Source organism: Schistocerca cancellata, chromosome 2 (assembly GCF_023864275.1).
Source record: "Schistocerca cancellata isolate TAMUIC-IGC-003103 chromosome 2, iqSchCanc2.1, whole genome shotgun sequence".
NCBI classification, from domain to species: domain Eukaryota; kingdom Metazoa; phylum Arthropoda; class Insecta; order Orthoptera; family Acrididae; genus Schistocerca; species Schistocerca cancellata.
Window position 1 is genome coordinate 208592539 of NC_064627.1, and position 17351 is coordinate 208609889.

At 36.5% G+C, this 17351-nt stretch overlaps 1 protein-coding gene across 1 annotated transcript in view; it reads right to left on the reverse strand.

Moving 5' to 3' along the window:
* LOC126144536 (uncharacterized) overlaps positions 1–17351 on the reverse strand; it is a 191867-nt gene that overhangs the window by 115994 nt on the left and 58522 nt on the right. The window contains exon 5 of the mRNA XM_049915497.1: positions 1675–1943. Within this exon, the coding sequence (XP_049771454.1) occupies positions 1675–1943 (269 nt within the window). The remainder of the gene's footprint in view (positions 1–1674; positions 1944–17351) is intronic.

Below are 17351 nucleotides of genomic sequence, written 5' to 3' on the forward strand. Positions count from 1 at the left end.
ACAGACAAAAATAAATATAGCACTTTAGAGATAAAATAATAATGAAGACTATAAGCAGATTATTCTGTATAACAATATATATTTGTCATCTGAGACATTTATTCATAAGAAAAAAGAAAAAGGAAGTGACTATAACAGGCAGTTAACAATTATTCTATGAACTGAATCTAAATTCCAGTTAACTTTTATAGTTCTCTTATATGCAGCATGCAGACTGAATCATTTATCTACTTTCCCTTATTTTTGACATTGTGAAAAAGAACCCTTTGATTCAAAAAGATCAATTCTCAGAAACTGTCACTGATCTATTTTACCAGTCTCATAGTTTTTTTTACTTTGACCATCTTTTTGCTCATTATGCCTCATTGCCTACACATTGCTATATTCATTTCCATAAAATGAGGTTGCAAGAATTATTGTGACATACTAGTAGTGAACAAAGATAAACTGACAAAACCTTCCTCAAATTTTAGTTTTGCTATTTATGTGAGTACATTGCAAATATAACATTAATGAAAATTATATGAAAGAAACAATATTAGCAAATAAGGATATATTTTGCAATAGGCTTAGAGTGAAGATGTTCTTTTACAGTCAACATCTTGGTGATTCACATAGGATAGTCTAAAAAGGGTGATGCATTAATTTGAGGTGAGGAGAGGCCATGACTGTCATGACTGACAGCAGCACAACCATTGTGATTGTAGTGTTAAGTGAAACTGGATGAAATGATAAAGACATTGAGCCGGCCGGAGTGGCCGAGCGGTTCTAGGCGCTACAGTCTGGAACCGCGCGACAGCTACGGTCGCAGGTTCGAATCCTGCCTCGGGCATGGATGTGTGTGATGTCCTTAGGTTAGTTAGGTTTAAGTAGTTCTAAGTTCTAGGGGACTGATGACCTCAGAAGTTGAGTCCCATAGTGCTCAGAGCCATTTCAACCATTTTTGATAAAGACATTGAACATTTCACCTGGTATCATGTGCACTATTTCAAATGATTATTTGCATGGGGTAACTCTGCACAAGCACATGCAATAAATTTTAATGGCTGATTAGAAGTAAATGGGTGAAAATGAGAACTTCACTGACCAGTAACACAGAAAAAGAGAGATGTATCTCAGTCTCATATTTACTGGTAATGAAAGCTGAACTCATCATTACTGTAACAAAATAAACATGCAAACAGCTTTGGAAAAAAGACACTGTTCATCAACATATTAGGAAGCCAAGGCGGTTGGTTCTGAAGTTACAGTAATGGCAGTCGTGAGCTTGTAAAATAATGTGGGCATTAATATTGCAAAAATGAGGTTCATTCCCAAATGGGACACTGAATGTCTGCATCCTTTAGGAAGCCCAAATCTCATCATCTATGTCTGATCACTCCCTGCTTGTTGAGACTAGACCCATTCAGAAAGAACTTTGAATGATCACAAGTTGTTTTGAAAAATTTGATATGGTGCTGTTGGCAATGTCAAAAAGATGTTTACAGTAAGTCTTCCAGGACTGGTAGATAATGGAGCAATATACACAATTATTATGTGTTTTAACTCTGCATTCAAGTAATGTTTTATTTATCTGTTAAGTGAATAGGGACAAACCTCTCTCTTGTTGTCTACTACTTGTAACAGAAAACTTTACTTTAGAAGAAAATTGTACATTTAATGACAAATACTCACATTACTGTTAGTGGAAATGGAAAGTCAATTTTATTAACAGAATCTTTATCCACAGCTTTCTCCTGAAGAGGCTTAATTTCTCCAGAAGTGTTTGAAGGAGTAGCTTGCTTGGCAGTATCATTAGAAGCAAATTCATTAGCAGCCGCTGCTGCAGTAACATCACGCCTTATTCTTCTCTGTCTGTAAGACTGCATATTTGAACAGTCTGTACTTTCACTGCCTCTTTTGTGAAATTCAATTGAATCAGACAACATGAAATGGAGAGCACACTGTAAAGGGCAAGAAAACCAATTTTTTTTAAAAAAATTCAATACACATTCAGAAACTTGGAAGGAGAAAAGAAATCTATTATATATCAACAGTACATTTTAATTGTAATTTTAAAAATAAACATATAGTAAGTACTCATTGTATTTCAGTGTTGAACAGTCTACCTGTCACATTCTGTCAAGAGTTGAAGCAAAGCAGCAGTTTGAATATATGACTAATGTACTGTCACTTTGCAGTCAAAGTCCATGTCAGAAGAAAATATTACTACAGACTGTCTATGAATATTAGGTCACTGATCACTGCTGTAGGGCTGAGCCACAAACTGACACAAACATCATATAACTACATGCATAAAGGGAAAGAAAAAAATTAACTTCAATATTTCACACAGTTGGAAGAAAGCAGCATTAGATTTTCAAAAGAAAGAATACAGGAGAGTATTTTTTGTGAACAAAAACTGTTCCTTTCACTGACAAGGGAACATGACCAATTTGATGTTATATTTTAAGGAGAAAAGAACTTGCTAGAAATGAGCCCTTGAAATCAATCCTCTGCAAATGTTTGGGCCATAATTCTGACAGTTTGCAGTTATGCTCTTCTGGGCATACAGCTCTTAAATGGATAGACACACCAGTTGTTTGTAGCTTTGCCCGCCCACTGCAACTACCAAATGCTCAAGTATGAAGTGCTGTACAGTGGAGTTACTAAGAGGTTCAGTGAAGTGAGTAAGAGTGTGTAGGCTTCCACAGTCGTCTCATTTTGAATAAAATAATTGTGAGTGTTCAGCCATATCATTTTAAAACACTAAAGCAACTGATTGCTGATGTTTTGGCTGACTTGCTACAGTCCTCTTCAGGACAGTTAACCACACTGAAGAGGACTACTGTCAAGTCAATCGAAACATCTGCAATCAGTTGCTTTACTGTTTTAAAATGATGGGGCCTAACATCCAAAATTATTTTATTTGAAGCGAGTAAGAGGTTTGTGTTCATAATGTCAGTGAACCAATCAACAATAGTAAGGCTCATCCACAAACAGTGTGGAAAGATTGTCAAATAGCAGTGTTTAAAAGTCAAAGAACAAGGGTTTCTAACAGTCATGATTGGTAAGCATCATTAAATACAGCAATTCTACTAACATTTATCCAAGGCAAATGAAAGTGTATGGGGCTTCCTTCAAGCTATTACTTATTCATTTTAGTGCCATTGCAGAAATTTTATATAATTTCATGAGTGAATATGTGCTACTTAAAGAGCTGGAGTGGACTGAGTTTGTTGTTTCTCTACATGAAGATCATGATGGTGAAAATGAGGCTTCCTTTTCACCACAGTCATATCCATCAAGCAGCTTCACTGGTGCAATAGGCAGGGACACAAAAACAGGGAAGTAAGTGATGAGAAAGCCTGCTGTGGATTGAGTGACAAACAACTGATGTGCTTAAGTGCAAGAGTGTTTAAAAGCTGTAATTTAGAAGGTCATAACTGCATACTATCAGAATTATGGCCTGATTTTTTGTGTGGGATCGATTTATGGGACTGACATCTTATAGGTGCATTTTTCTTCTCCTTGAAATATGAGGGTGAGTTCACGACGTTCCCTCAAAAGCTGTGCAACTGACTTCATAGATAAACTACCTAACAAACACATGAAAAGGAACATGCTATTTAGGAGATTGCTGCATTCAAAAATAAGCAGGTGGACTAGTCAGTACTTTCCTCAAGAAGATATAACTCACTGTCCTGCTAATCAACAACACATGATAATAGACCTAAAAACAAAGATGATGTGACTTACCAAATGAAAGTGCTGGCAGGTCGACAGACACACAAACGAACACAAACATACACACAAAAATTTGTGTGTATGTTTGTGTTCGTTTGTGTGTCTGAATTTTGTGTGTATGTTTGTGTTTGTTTGTGTGTCTGTCGACCTGCCAGCACTTTCATTTGGTAAGTCACATCATCTTTGTTTTTAGGTATATTTTTCCTATGTGGAATGTTTCCTTCTATTATAAACACATGATAATAGGTAATAGATATCCTGTCCTTTGGAATCACAGATATCTTTTTCAACATAAAAACAGAAACTGATTTGGGAAGATTTGTCAGGGAAATAGGTTACTCAGAACCTGGGTTATAGGCAATTCAAATTGCCTGAAGAGCTAGGAAGGCAAAGATTTTTGCTAAGAAGGACCCATATATTATAAGGAGAGTTTTGTCTCACTGCCTCCTTACATATTATATGACTGAAAGTGTGTGTGCGGTGTTTTAGTTTGATAATATACTTCAATGGGCAACAGCCCCAGGCCATGCTAGGTATAAGATACATTGTACAGCCTCCTTCACCACAACAGTAGCTAGAGATCTCATGTGGAGTTTTCTCAGTCAGTTAACAGGAGACCTCTAGAAAGATATAAAGATATGTGATTTCAAAAGCTGTCCATAGTTCCCCACTATATGCTCATGGATATCTATGGAATAAACAGAACTATTTATAAAATTACTTAACTGTTTGGTGGAACCAATTTCAGGAGAACATAGAGACTAAGTCAATCATGAATTTTACCAGAATGTTCATAAAAAAATTCCAAGATTTCTTACACAGTGCAGAATATTTCCTCTACTTGATATCCATTCACAGTTGAAGCACCAGTACATGTATTTAAAAATAAAATTGCAAACTGTCTCCAAGCAAACTTTTCTTAAAAACCATCAGTTGACCTACACATGGTTAGTTTTATTCTTTGGAAGGCAACCAAACAGAACAGCCACTTACACATCTGACAACAACTAGCTTAACTGTTTAGAAGATGAGATGGACTTTGTCTATTGTGGAGCAGTGTCAGCACTTTCCTCCCACTGCTTTAATACGATTTCATTGTTGGTGGAGCCAAAGCTTATTGACAGTAACAAATCAGTGCTTAAGATGAGTTTGATTTCTTTTACAACACTCCTAAAGTTTTTTGATTATATATTGTTCCTTTGTTTTTGGTCAATACTCAACATTTGGGGAACCACATCATACCCAATATTTTTTCATAGTTAATTCTTCAGGTCTATGGTATCAGTTATTTTGTGGGAGCATAACAAATTACTATTTGTATTTGTATATGCCTGCAGAATGTTTGCCATAGTAATGTTGACATAATAGTGTCATTATCTTTGGCATTTAACAACTTATTGACAGTTGTTGTTACTCTATTGTTGTTCTAATTTGTTCTCAGTTGTGTGCAAGATAAAAAAAGTGAAAAGGTACATGTTAACCTGAGTCTATAATGAACTTAGTATGCAACAACTTCATGCAGCTATAAACATTGTCAGAAAAATAAAATAGCATGACATGTTCAAGCACCATTATGACACTTTCCTAGTAATGATGATGCTTCAAAATAATTCACCTTGATTTGATAGGGCCAGTGCCTCCTTCTGTTGAAAATACATATTATTTAACATACATCAAAGCAGTTACGAACTGGCATTTTTCAATTATTGGGTCACTAGATTTGAGATATTATTTAACATGAATCAAAGTAGGTGTGGACAAGTGTTTTTCACTTGTTGGGTCACTAGATTTGAAATACCATACCAATAGTGACCAACCGAGGAAGACAGTTTAACTCTGAGCTATTCCAGACCCAAACTATGACATATCATCCTCAATCAAATGGAAAAATTTAAAGATTTTATCACACACTTAAAGCAGCTATCTATTCCCATGGCTAAATGGACTCAAATAATGCCTGTAAATCTTCTTAGTCTCCGATGCTCCATTGGAGAGAACACTAATGTTACAATTGCAGAAATGGTTTATGGCTTGCCCATCAGATTACCAGATGATATTTTTCACAAGTATGGCACAAAACTATATGCAGTCTTACCTTAGTTTGTTTCACAACTGGAACAGTATATGAATCATTTGAAACTTGTACGATATCCTCAAAGGAAACCCCATTTATAAACAAGGTCGTGACTAATGCAACACATGTGTTTGCAAGGATTGACCAAGTGAAGAAGGCATTAGAGCCTCCATATGAAGGCCCATATGATGTAATTGAAAGGATCCCAAAATTTGTCACATAAAAGGCTGGATAAAGCATATCTCCATCAACAGATTAAAATATGCATACCTGATGAATGATAATGTTAAACAGCACGGAAACCTTCCAGTTGTACTGTTAGTGCAGAGCAAACTATCAAACTCTACAGTGGGTGAAAAACCAAGAAACAACAAGATCTGGTCATGAAATTCGATTTCCAGAAAGATTAGTTGAAGTTCTAAACTGATGATTGTACTGAGAGAGAGGTGATGTGTGAACATGAAAAATTACTATTTGTATACAAATTACCAGTGGCGTAGCGTGAGGGGAGACTTTGAGACTTAGTCTCCCCTGTATTTGTACTTAAAAAAGATGCAATAGTAATTCATAACAAAAATGTAAACAACTTTCTACTAAGAGCTCTAAATGTGCAAAAGACATCAGTTTTGTAGCCAGTGCCGCACCCTGAGTGTTCATGTATTTGTCTGCTTGAGACCTAACTGCTCTCAGTGTCTGCCTCCCTTGCCTTGTCTGGCTGTGTGTGCCTGCGCATTAGTGGCATTCTCGGGTCCCCTCCACTTTCCCTCTTCCACAAAGGCTGGTGCGCTGCACTTGCTAGCAGGTATCAAGACTAGTCTCTGCCGCTTCTATGCTGGCTTTTAACACGGAAGTGAACAGTCGCGTGGTTTGTGTTCATAGTCTTTCTTGTGTGATTTTAGTGCATATTTTCGTTGTGTCGCCAACATGAGTGAGCCAGCAACTGAACACCTTATAGAATTTTTATTAAAAATGCCTTTTTCTACATTAACGTATGAAAAAAAGTGCAAATTGAAGGACAAACTTTTCAGACTGCCTGGTACAAAAATTGTACTTGGCTGACTGTGAATGCAGTTAATAACAGATTATATTGTTATACATGTCTTCTGTTTGGTGGTGAAAATGAATGGTGCAATGGGTGCATTTGTACAATAAAGATCTTTGACAGGAAAGCACAAAAGCATCAGATATCAAAACATCACCTGCAGAACAAAGCTTCATTTCAGTCATTGGGAAAAGTGGAATTGAGCATCCCCTTTCTGAAGCCGCTCATCTGACAGCTATAAAATACAACGAACTAGTTGCATCCAAGAGGAGAGTATTAGCTCATCTTATTCAGGCAATTGTATTTCTTTGTAAACAAGACCTAGCCTTTCGCAGCCATCGAGGAGACGAATCCTACAGCAACAAAGGTAACTATCGGGACTTGTTGGATTTACTAGCTCAAGGAGAGCAGTTAATTCGAGACCATCTGTCATGCTCTTCAACCATTAAAGGAACTTCTCCATATATACAGAATGACGTAACAGAAATGATAACTCTGGCAGTTAATGAGAAAACAAAATCTGAAATTCAGAACTGCAATTTAATTTCGATTCCAGCTGATGAAACATTAGATGTGTCATGCGAGACTCAAATGAGTATAACATTCAGCTACTGTATTGCAGACAAAATTGAGGAAAGATTCATTGGATTTTATGATGTTTCTGAAGATAAAACTGCTGAAAGTTTGTCAAACATTATTCATGCATTATTGAAAGAATGGAATGTGGAAGGAAGAGTGGTTAGTCAAACAGATGATGGCGCTTCAGTAATGGAGGGCAGGGTAGGAGGACTACAACAATTGGTGAAGCAGTTCTGCCTCCATGCACTGTTTATTCATTGTTACGCACACCACCAGAATTTGGTACTGTTACATGCCTCCAAAATCACATGACAAGTATGCATGTTTGTAAGTGATCTTACTGCATTCCATTCATTTTTCAGCAAATCATCAAAACAAATTGTATTGCTAACTGAGAAAGAATTTGAACTGCCACATGTAAGCAACACTTGCTGGAACTTTCGTTCCAGAGCAGTTTCAACAATACCTAGTCATTTCTCAGAGCTATATAGTGTTTTTAATTATATAATTGATGATACAGACTCTCAGTGGGATCCAGAATCTTTGAGCTGTGCTGTGGAAATGAAACACCAGATGGATGATCCTACATTTGTCTAGATGCTTTGCTTCTACCAAGGGTGCTTTGCTTATGTTGATCATCTCTTTAATGTTCTTCAGTCAAAATCTGTCAGTATAACTGCTTGCCACAACAAAATAAGAACTGTTTTGAGAAACTTATAACAATTAAGAATGGAAACATTCGTTGATGAATGCATTAAATGCAGCTTGTGTTTGAATGACAACTTATTATTCTGTGACAGTCACAAGACATCTCTCAGGGTACTAACTTACGAGATTCTGGATTTGCAAATTGTTCAGATGGAAAGAAGATTTCAAGACTTTCCCCAAATTCAGCTTTTTGAACTTTTGAACGAAAAGTGTTTCCTGAACTATCAAAAAGAATTCCCAAAGTTGACACTGCTTCAGATATTAGAACAGAACCCTTTTTTCAAACAAGAACAACTTGAAAATGAACTGTGTAACATATACGCTGATGAAAAAGAACACTTATCTCCAAGAATCCTCTTAAGGTACATTGTCAACAATGATTTAGACTCTGTTTATGAAGAAACAATGAAGTTCCTGAGTTTGGTTTTGACTCTGCCTGCAACTACAGCAAGCAGTGAACAAAGCATTAGTACTCTTAAATGAGTGAAGAATTATTTAAGCAATTCAATGTCCAACACCTGACTGTCATATTTGAGCACATTAACAATAGAAAAGACACTACTTGGAGAGCTATCCAGTGATCAGATCTTTGTAGGCCGAGTTATAGACTTATTCATGGAAAGAAAAAGACAGCCGCATTGCACTTGTGTACAAGAAAATATAAGTGCTTCTTCTCTTGCTGCTGGAGTACTACAAATTTGTCTAGTTGTTGTTGTTGTTGTTTTATTTGATGCATTTTGTTTCATTTGTTTAAATTATTGTTTATTGTACTATTTTGTCTCCCTATAATAACTATAGAGTCTCCCCAACCTTTACAACCACGCTACGGCACTGCAAATTACTATTTGTATTTGTGTGTCTGTAGAATTTTTGCCATGGTAATGTTGGCATAATAGTGTGATTATCTTTGGGATTTAACAAAAAAGATGGTTGTCACTTTATTGTTTTGTAATTCAGTATTCATTGTGTGCAATATAAAAAATAAACAATTAGAAAGGTACATGTTATTAATGAATTTAGTGTGTATCAATTTCATGCAGCTGTAAACATTGGTCATACAGAACTATATTGTACATTTTCTCAATATTTCCACTCATGATAGCAGTTTTGGAATGTTCTTTGAGTGGATCACCTTCAAAATTAGGAAATGTCTCAACTAATGTGGCCATTTCTTAACTGTTGAAAATGAAAGGAACAAACATCATTATAGCTGTCTGTCAACTAGATATGAATTTCTGTTTGTGATGAAATACCGACAGCAAAGAATTGTATGATGGCATAAAATTCCATTTTATCCACTTGTATGAAACAGACATAAAAAACTACTTTAAAAATCAATGGAAATTATTCCTTGGATAAAACTGACGTTTTGGTTGTTCCCCAATATTTACCAACATAACAAGACATTGGATTTCATTGATATTAATCCCAGCTGGGTACTAGCAATTTTCTCCTTGCATCGGTGCCTCACAGGGCCAGCTCCAGAAATTTTGCTGACACATGGAAAAATTTCAACTGCTGCTCCCCCCCCCCCCCCCAAAAAAAAAAAAAAAAAAAAACAAAAAACACACACAACCTTGTGTTTTCAAACAAAGTCAATGTTTTCCATAAAGTCTTTCATCCATGACATCTTATCTTCACATATCACACTTACTCATACATCTTTCTGATTTGAATACATCTTTAAGACCAGTGCCACGTATGGGGAATTATTACAAAGCTTTTAATATTAAAGCTTGTTTTTGGTGTTACAGGTTGCTCTATAGGAACTGTTAAGTTATCATATACCAACATATATCTTTATTCATTTATTATACAATTTCTCTCTTCTTTAGGTGTTTTCAGGCTGACATAGGTATGTTTTAATGTTGTGTAGGTGTATGGTAGAAACTGAACTGGTAACACTGCCACTAGCAAGATTTGCTGTTTTGAAAGATGCACCTAGGATGATCAAATCCAGCACTTCATTTGTCAGCTGTTTCATAATTCTGTAGATAATTTCCAGTAAGACACTATGAGGTGGAATCCAAAATTTTCGGGAATGGTGCTGCCATTTGTAAAGTAGGAGTAGTAGATCTTTGTACCGGCAGGTGGCAAGAGCTGCATATCTGATGAGTCAGTGTATGGAATGGCATTCAGCTGGGAGGACGTGTTGCATGTCCACAGTGATTTCCATAATACTCTGTGTTTGGTGTGTGGCAATTTTATGATGGATCAGCGAACAGAATAGCGTATGTGTATCAAATTCTGTGCGAATCTCAGGAAAAGTGCTACAGAGACCCTCACAATGATTCAACAAGTGTTTGGGAAACAAAGCAACAATCACCCAGGTTCTCCAAGACCCAAAAAAGCAAGACAGGTGAAGAGTAAAGCGAAGAGCATTATTGTTTTCTTTGGTACCGAGGGAATTGTGCACAAAGAATTTGTCCCACCCAACCAAACAGTGAATTCTGCATACTACTGTGATGTTTTGCAATGGCTCCATGAAAACGTGTGGCAACAACGGCCCGAACTTTGGCTTCAAGGGGACTGGCTGCTGCATCACAACAACGCGCCCTGTCACATGTCCTTGCTCACCAGAACCTTTTTGGCAAAAAATAACACCGAGGCTGTACCCCACCCACCGTACTCACCAGATCTGGCACCTTGTGACTTTGTGCTATTCCCAAAACTGAAACTCAAGTTGAAAGGCCATCGGTTCAACACCCTAGAGTGGATTCAAGAAGCATCGCTGGTGGTGATAAACATCCTCAAAGAACAGGACTTCCAGACAACATTTGACCAGTGGCAGAAGTGCTGGGACCAGTGTGTACACGTGGATGGCAACTACTTCAAGGGTGATGGTGACCATTAGTCCAGAGGTAAGGTTTTCAACAGATGGCAGCACCAATCCCGAAAATTTTGGATAGCACCTCAAGACTCCATGAATCGTTTGTATTTCAAACTTATTCCCACACTTATTATTTTAGGTTAAAAATTTCATTGCCTTGTTTAATTCATTGTTTTGGAACCATATCAAAATGTAAGATTTTTCCACTCGCGAAAACTTGCCGCCCTGAACAGTGGAACTGTTTGCTACCCCATACAGCTGGCCGTGGAACCTCATAGGACTAAATTAGTAAGCACAACAATTTTAAAACTTTGGTCCAAGTACATGGCAGAATAACATCATAGTCAGATTGTCAATTTTTTATTGTGAAGAACTGTTTGTTTTGGTGTCACTTTCTTTCTTCCTTTTTATTTACCAATATCATCATTTTCCCTGATACTATACCTCAATACCTTCACTCCTGTAACAATGATCTTGCTATAATCAAACAACAGTCCCACATACTTCCCCATCATTCCTGCTCAACCATTAATATAACCCTTGACAGCTTCATCTTAAAAATTCCCATTCCTGGCTGCAACCCACCTATCCACCAATCTCTCTATAAATTCCAAACTGATCAGCCATCAGCCCTTCCCAACTTGTCCTTGAACTACACACTGCCACTCTCAACCAACACTTCTTGAAGAAAAGTGTTCACACAACTTCAGTTATTACTAATACACCAAGACAAGTACAATAACAGGAATTATAGTCTCAAATCAGTGCAGCGTAAGAAAAATGGTCACAAAATGTTTTATGTGATAAGAATGTAAAGTTGTTTGTAATTTTAAATGTGCAAATAGTTAACCGAGATGAATAGTTTGGTCATACGTGAAATCTTCAAATCACAAAGGTTTCAGCTCAAACAGCAACAAAAATGAAATATCATGAGGAAAATTCAGTTGAGAAAACTAATACATCATGATACAGAATTGTAGCCAGTACGTACCTTCAGCAGGTGAAATGATTAGTACTACTGACAGAGACATATAAAAGTAAAACTTATGAGACTCTCCTAGCTTTTGGAACTAATAGAGAGAGAGAGATACATTGGGGAAAGCTAAAAAGGAAGGGCAAGTCACTTAGACATGATGGCTAGATGGCCACGAGAGTAGAAGTATGTGATGCTAACTTGAGAAATAGTTACAGTTATGCGGTTAAATAAGGAGTTTGTAAGAATTAAATGCTGAAATAACAATGCTAAAAGAATGAATTACAAGCTTACAATTCAAAGTCAGTGTTTTAAGAAGCGACATTGATTCACTCAAGAAAGAAAATCGGGATCTACGATCAAAGCCAACACCAAGTGAAGTGATGAAAGTAAAAAGAATAAATCATCTGAGTGGATAAAAGTGTCATATAAAGATAGTTTTCCAACTGCAGAAAGAACAACAAACTCTGCTAAAACTGTCACATTTTCCGATAAAAACAAATATCATGTTTTGCAAACAAATGATTGTGAACTTGTAAAAATCAGTGAACTGAAAATGAATAGTGTTTTTGCAAGAAATGTAAACAACAAACACATATCATCATGGAAAAAGTGTAATTTACTATTACTATTAGACAGTCATGGAAGAAATCTGTCCAGCATGCTCCATGAGAAAAATCATGACATAGCAGTGACTAGTGTAGTGAAACCAGGAGCAGGATGTAAAAATGTTGTAGACACTAACTCTCAGAGGAAATTAATGCAGGAAAATGACTTTATCATTTGTATTATGGGTTCAAATGATGTGGCAAAAAGTGAAGAAGAGGTTTGCATGAAAATGCTGCAGAATTTTCTACAAGCTAACAAATGCAGAAACACAGTAGTTGCTGCCCTGCCTCATAGGCATGATCTAATTTATGGTTCATGTGTAAACAAAGAAATTCAGAAAACAAACATTAAAATAAGGAAACTGTGTTCTTAATATACTAAGTGTGATGTACTGGATATAAGCAAGCTGCATCGAAATCTGCACATGAAGCATGGAATGCATTTCTACTATGAAGGGAAAAGGTTTATTTGTGATCGTGTTAGTGAAATAATTAAAGAAAGACTTTTAAGGAATAGAACAATCTATCAGCTTCCTGTACATCCTTCCAACAACAGTGAGCGGACACAACCTGCTAGAGCAAGACAACCACCATCAAGAAGTGAGGATGTTTACTGGCCACAGATGAAGAAGGCGCCTCCATAGTTCATCCCAGAATTCTTCGGATTAAAATGAAAGGCTTTGTAACCTGGGTTGTGAGTAACTGAATCCACTTTCCCTTCTTCCGCTTTTTCCCCCCTCTCTCCTCCCTGGCGAAGGAACGAAGTTCCGAAAGCTAGGATACATAAATTTTCTGTTCTGTTTTGTGTATCTATCAGCTGTACTGAGCTAAGTACTGGCCAGTCCCTCTATCTCTTTGTTAGTATTTGTTAAAACGAAAGGAAGGCAGAGACAAATAAAGGTAAGTGATGAGTCAGTTATGCCAAGCAGAAACCCCAAGTTTATAATTGTCCATCAAAATGTGCAGTCATTGCAAAACAAAATTAATGAGCTAGAGGTATTACTGTCAGATCAATTAAAAGAATTATCTGTAATGTATTTTAGTGACCATTGGCTAACTGATGAGATGTTAGCAATCACAAGTATACAAGGTTATGTTATGACATTCGTTTCTGTAGAAAAATATCTACACATGGAGGAACATGTATATTTGTGAAAGACAGTATCAGTTATTGCTGCCTAAAATCTCTTGAAAATTTAGGAAAAGAAGGCGAATTTGAAATCTCTGCTGTAGAACTAATCTCAATAAAACGATCATAAGAATTATAAGAATAATGGAAGGTGTAATGGAACAAAACCTGTAGACCACTCTTTACAAAGCTAGAAATCCTACCACTTCCGTGTATATATGTGTATGAGATAATCGTGTTTGTGAAAAAATATTAAATGGAAAATCCTACTCTCTTCCAGAAAAATGAAAATATCCATTCCTATAACACCGGGCAAAAAGGAGACTTTCATCTAGAGCCCACCAACACCACCCTGAATAAAAAAGGAACCCTGTATTATGGGAAAGTTATTTATAATAAACTTTCCCCACAAATTAAATCAATAAATGACTTGCCAAATTTTAAGTCAACTGCTAAGGCATATTTGACTCATCACTGCTTCTATAGCCTCCACGAGTTCCTTCAGAAAGTTCACTAATGATTTATGTCTTTACCTTAGTGATGTATCATATAAATGTTACTAGAATTTTAATGATTTATGATTTAAATGTTACTGTAATATAAATATTAATCTACCAGTACAGTACATGCTGTTTATTTTTGCACAATATGTGCTCTGATATTATAACTCAGTGATCATCTAACATAAAAATCTAATTTAATATTATATTTTGTTATACACTGACTTGTCCTACATCATAATGTACTATTTGAGTACTATGTGATTACCAGGACCAATAAAACTCTACTCTACTCCACTCTATGGCAGACAAAAGTGAAGAGGAAGGCAACATGGAGTGTAAGATGTCCAGAAATAGTATATTAGTAAACACTGTGCCAGCTTGAGTCCAGAGATGATAAGGAAAGAGAGACAAGTAAAGTAGATTAGAGGGAAGAGAAATGAATAGTGGTATTAAGAACAAAATTTAAAAAAAGAGTATGGAGAATAACATAGACAAAAAGTCATAGTAATAAACAAAATAAATGAGGCACAATGAATAAAAAAATAAGAGAATAATAAAAAAGGATTGATGGAAGGGGGGAGGGGGGGGGACAAGATAATGGAGACTTAGTCCAGGAGGGTTTAAGGGCAGGAGCATGTGTTGGAGAGCAGAAAAACTTGTATTTGGTGAGAGGAACCAAACAGCCCAGGTCCATTGAGTCATGCTGTATGGCATGTTCAGCAGCAGAGTACTGGGTTCCCCCAAGGTGGACAGATATATTCCCATAGGCATGACCACAATGAAACTGTCTGAATGCATGTCCATTAATTTAATCCCTTCCTATTTATTTATTTATTTCTTGGTCCTGTGAATCTAGGACTGTACAGTGTACAAAAGATATTGGACCATTCATTAATTACAATACACATTCCTTGATTTCTTTTCTTTTTTCCAGGCATCATTTTAACAAGAGATAAAATTATACAATATTTTCTGACCCCACACATTTTATAAAAACAGTCTTAATCAGTGAGGCAGTTATGTTATCCTAGGTATTCCCTTACTGTATAGAAACAGAGCTCGACCAAGTAATCCTTCACAGCTGATTTGAATTTGTTTAAGTCCATTATTATTTTTGTGGATTTGGGTAGTGCATTGTACATTTTGATGCCAGGGTGGAGTATGCCTTTCTGTAATACTGCTGTGTTTGTACATCATTTATTTGTCTTATGTGGTAGCTATGTAGAGATTCATTACAGGTGATGCTTGGACTGCCACTGTTTAGTTTTTCTTCCATAATAATTACACTTTTAAATACATAAATACATGGAAGTTGTTATATTTTATTTTTCCTAAATAGTGGCTTGCATGATGATCTTTGAACTAACCATTCCATTAATCTAATCTGCAATCTAAAAGATTTCTGACTAGCTCCACAATTTCCCAAAACACTACACCGTATTTCAATATTGAATGAATATAAGCAAAATATATGGTCCTGAGATTATCATGTGATGTACAGTTTCTTATTACTCTCATTACAAAACATGTTTTCCTCAGTTTTTTGTTTACATAGTCCACATGTGTATCCCATTTCATGTTTCCTTGAATCCATATACTGAGAAATTTTGTACTCCCTGTTTTTTCAGTTTTTTGTCCACTTAGTTCTACAGGAGGATTAGTTGGTGTCCTATTCTGGGTGGTGAAAATATACATTGGAAAAGTTTTTTTCCAGATTTATAATCAAACTGTTTGACTCAAAGTATTATACTATCTTCTCTGTGATGGTCTTAAAGTCATTTTCAAAGTTTTCTTTGCTACTTTCTATAATTATATGATTAAGATGCTGGCATCATCTGCAAATTGATATTTACTGGTTATATGTAAAATGTTTACATATAGTAAGAACAAATTAGACCCAATATGGAACCTTGGGGAACTCCATGTTTGACCTCTAATAAATCTGACTGATGAGTTTTGAGTGTCCCATTTACTTAATGTGTGCCATGGAGACAGTTACAAAATTGTGTTACATGGTTGGTTGAGGTGTGTGAAGCTGCCATGCTCAGCCCCCTGCAACTACCAGAGAACTACTAATGCTGACTCAACATGGTCTTTCCTCCATACTTAATCACCAAATCCTAACAGATCGCCCATCCAAATCCAACAATAAAAGTCCATATCTTCACCATATTTCCTCCCTCCCCTTACCCTTCCCTCACATTCAAACCAAAAAATTGATATCAAAATAATCCAAAATCAATAAATCCTGTAATAAAATCAAAACAGTCTGGGATGTAATAACTGTGTCAGCAGATCAGAGGCATTCTTTCCAGTACTGATGAAAAACATATAAACAACCAACTGATAACTGCAAAAAAACTCAGTGACGATTTCTAAGTGCAGCTGAGTGAGTAGGCTGCAATGTTTCCTTGGAAAATGATGTGAGGATACTGAAAACACCATCTCTAATACCATATATGAGACAAATGAGGCCCCCTTAACTGGAAATGATGCAAAGAAAACCATTATGTGTTAAAAAGCAAAGGATCACGAGGCATAATCATACAATGGAATAACAACAATACGAAAATGATAGACTGCTACTCAACATGTAGAGGAGCTCTGAGTCACAGGCAGCCACCATGAGAAAGATTGCTAAACATTTAAGCTTTTGGACACAAAAGTCATTCTCCTGAAATAGAAAACATTTGCTGTCCCTCAAATACAACTTATACACACATGACCACTGCCTCCATGTGCTGCACCCTGTCTATGATTGCCTCTGCATCTGACATGGGTAGAATTTGCTGGAGTGGTCAGTGAGGGTAAGCAGTAAGGGGGAGGAGGGGGCAGGGGGTGGAAGAGATAGCAGAGTAGCGATGGATAAGATGCTATGCTGCACACAACACATGGCTATGTGATTGCACAGATTGTTTGTGCAGCATCTCATGTCCCATGTCTTCCCAGTCATGTATTTATTCCAGACCTGTAAACTGATCACACTTCCTCCCTCACCCAGGCGTATTTTTGCATGTGATTTTCTGTAACTTTCTTTGTTGAAGTCTGTACCTAACCAACAACCCCCTCCCTCTCTTCCCTTGTTCCAGCATGCACATACCGACCTCACCTAATCCATTTACATCCACTGCCTTCTCTCTTCATACATACCCAACTAGTGACCTGCATCCCACTATTAA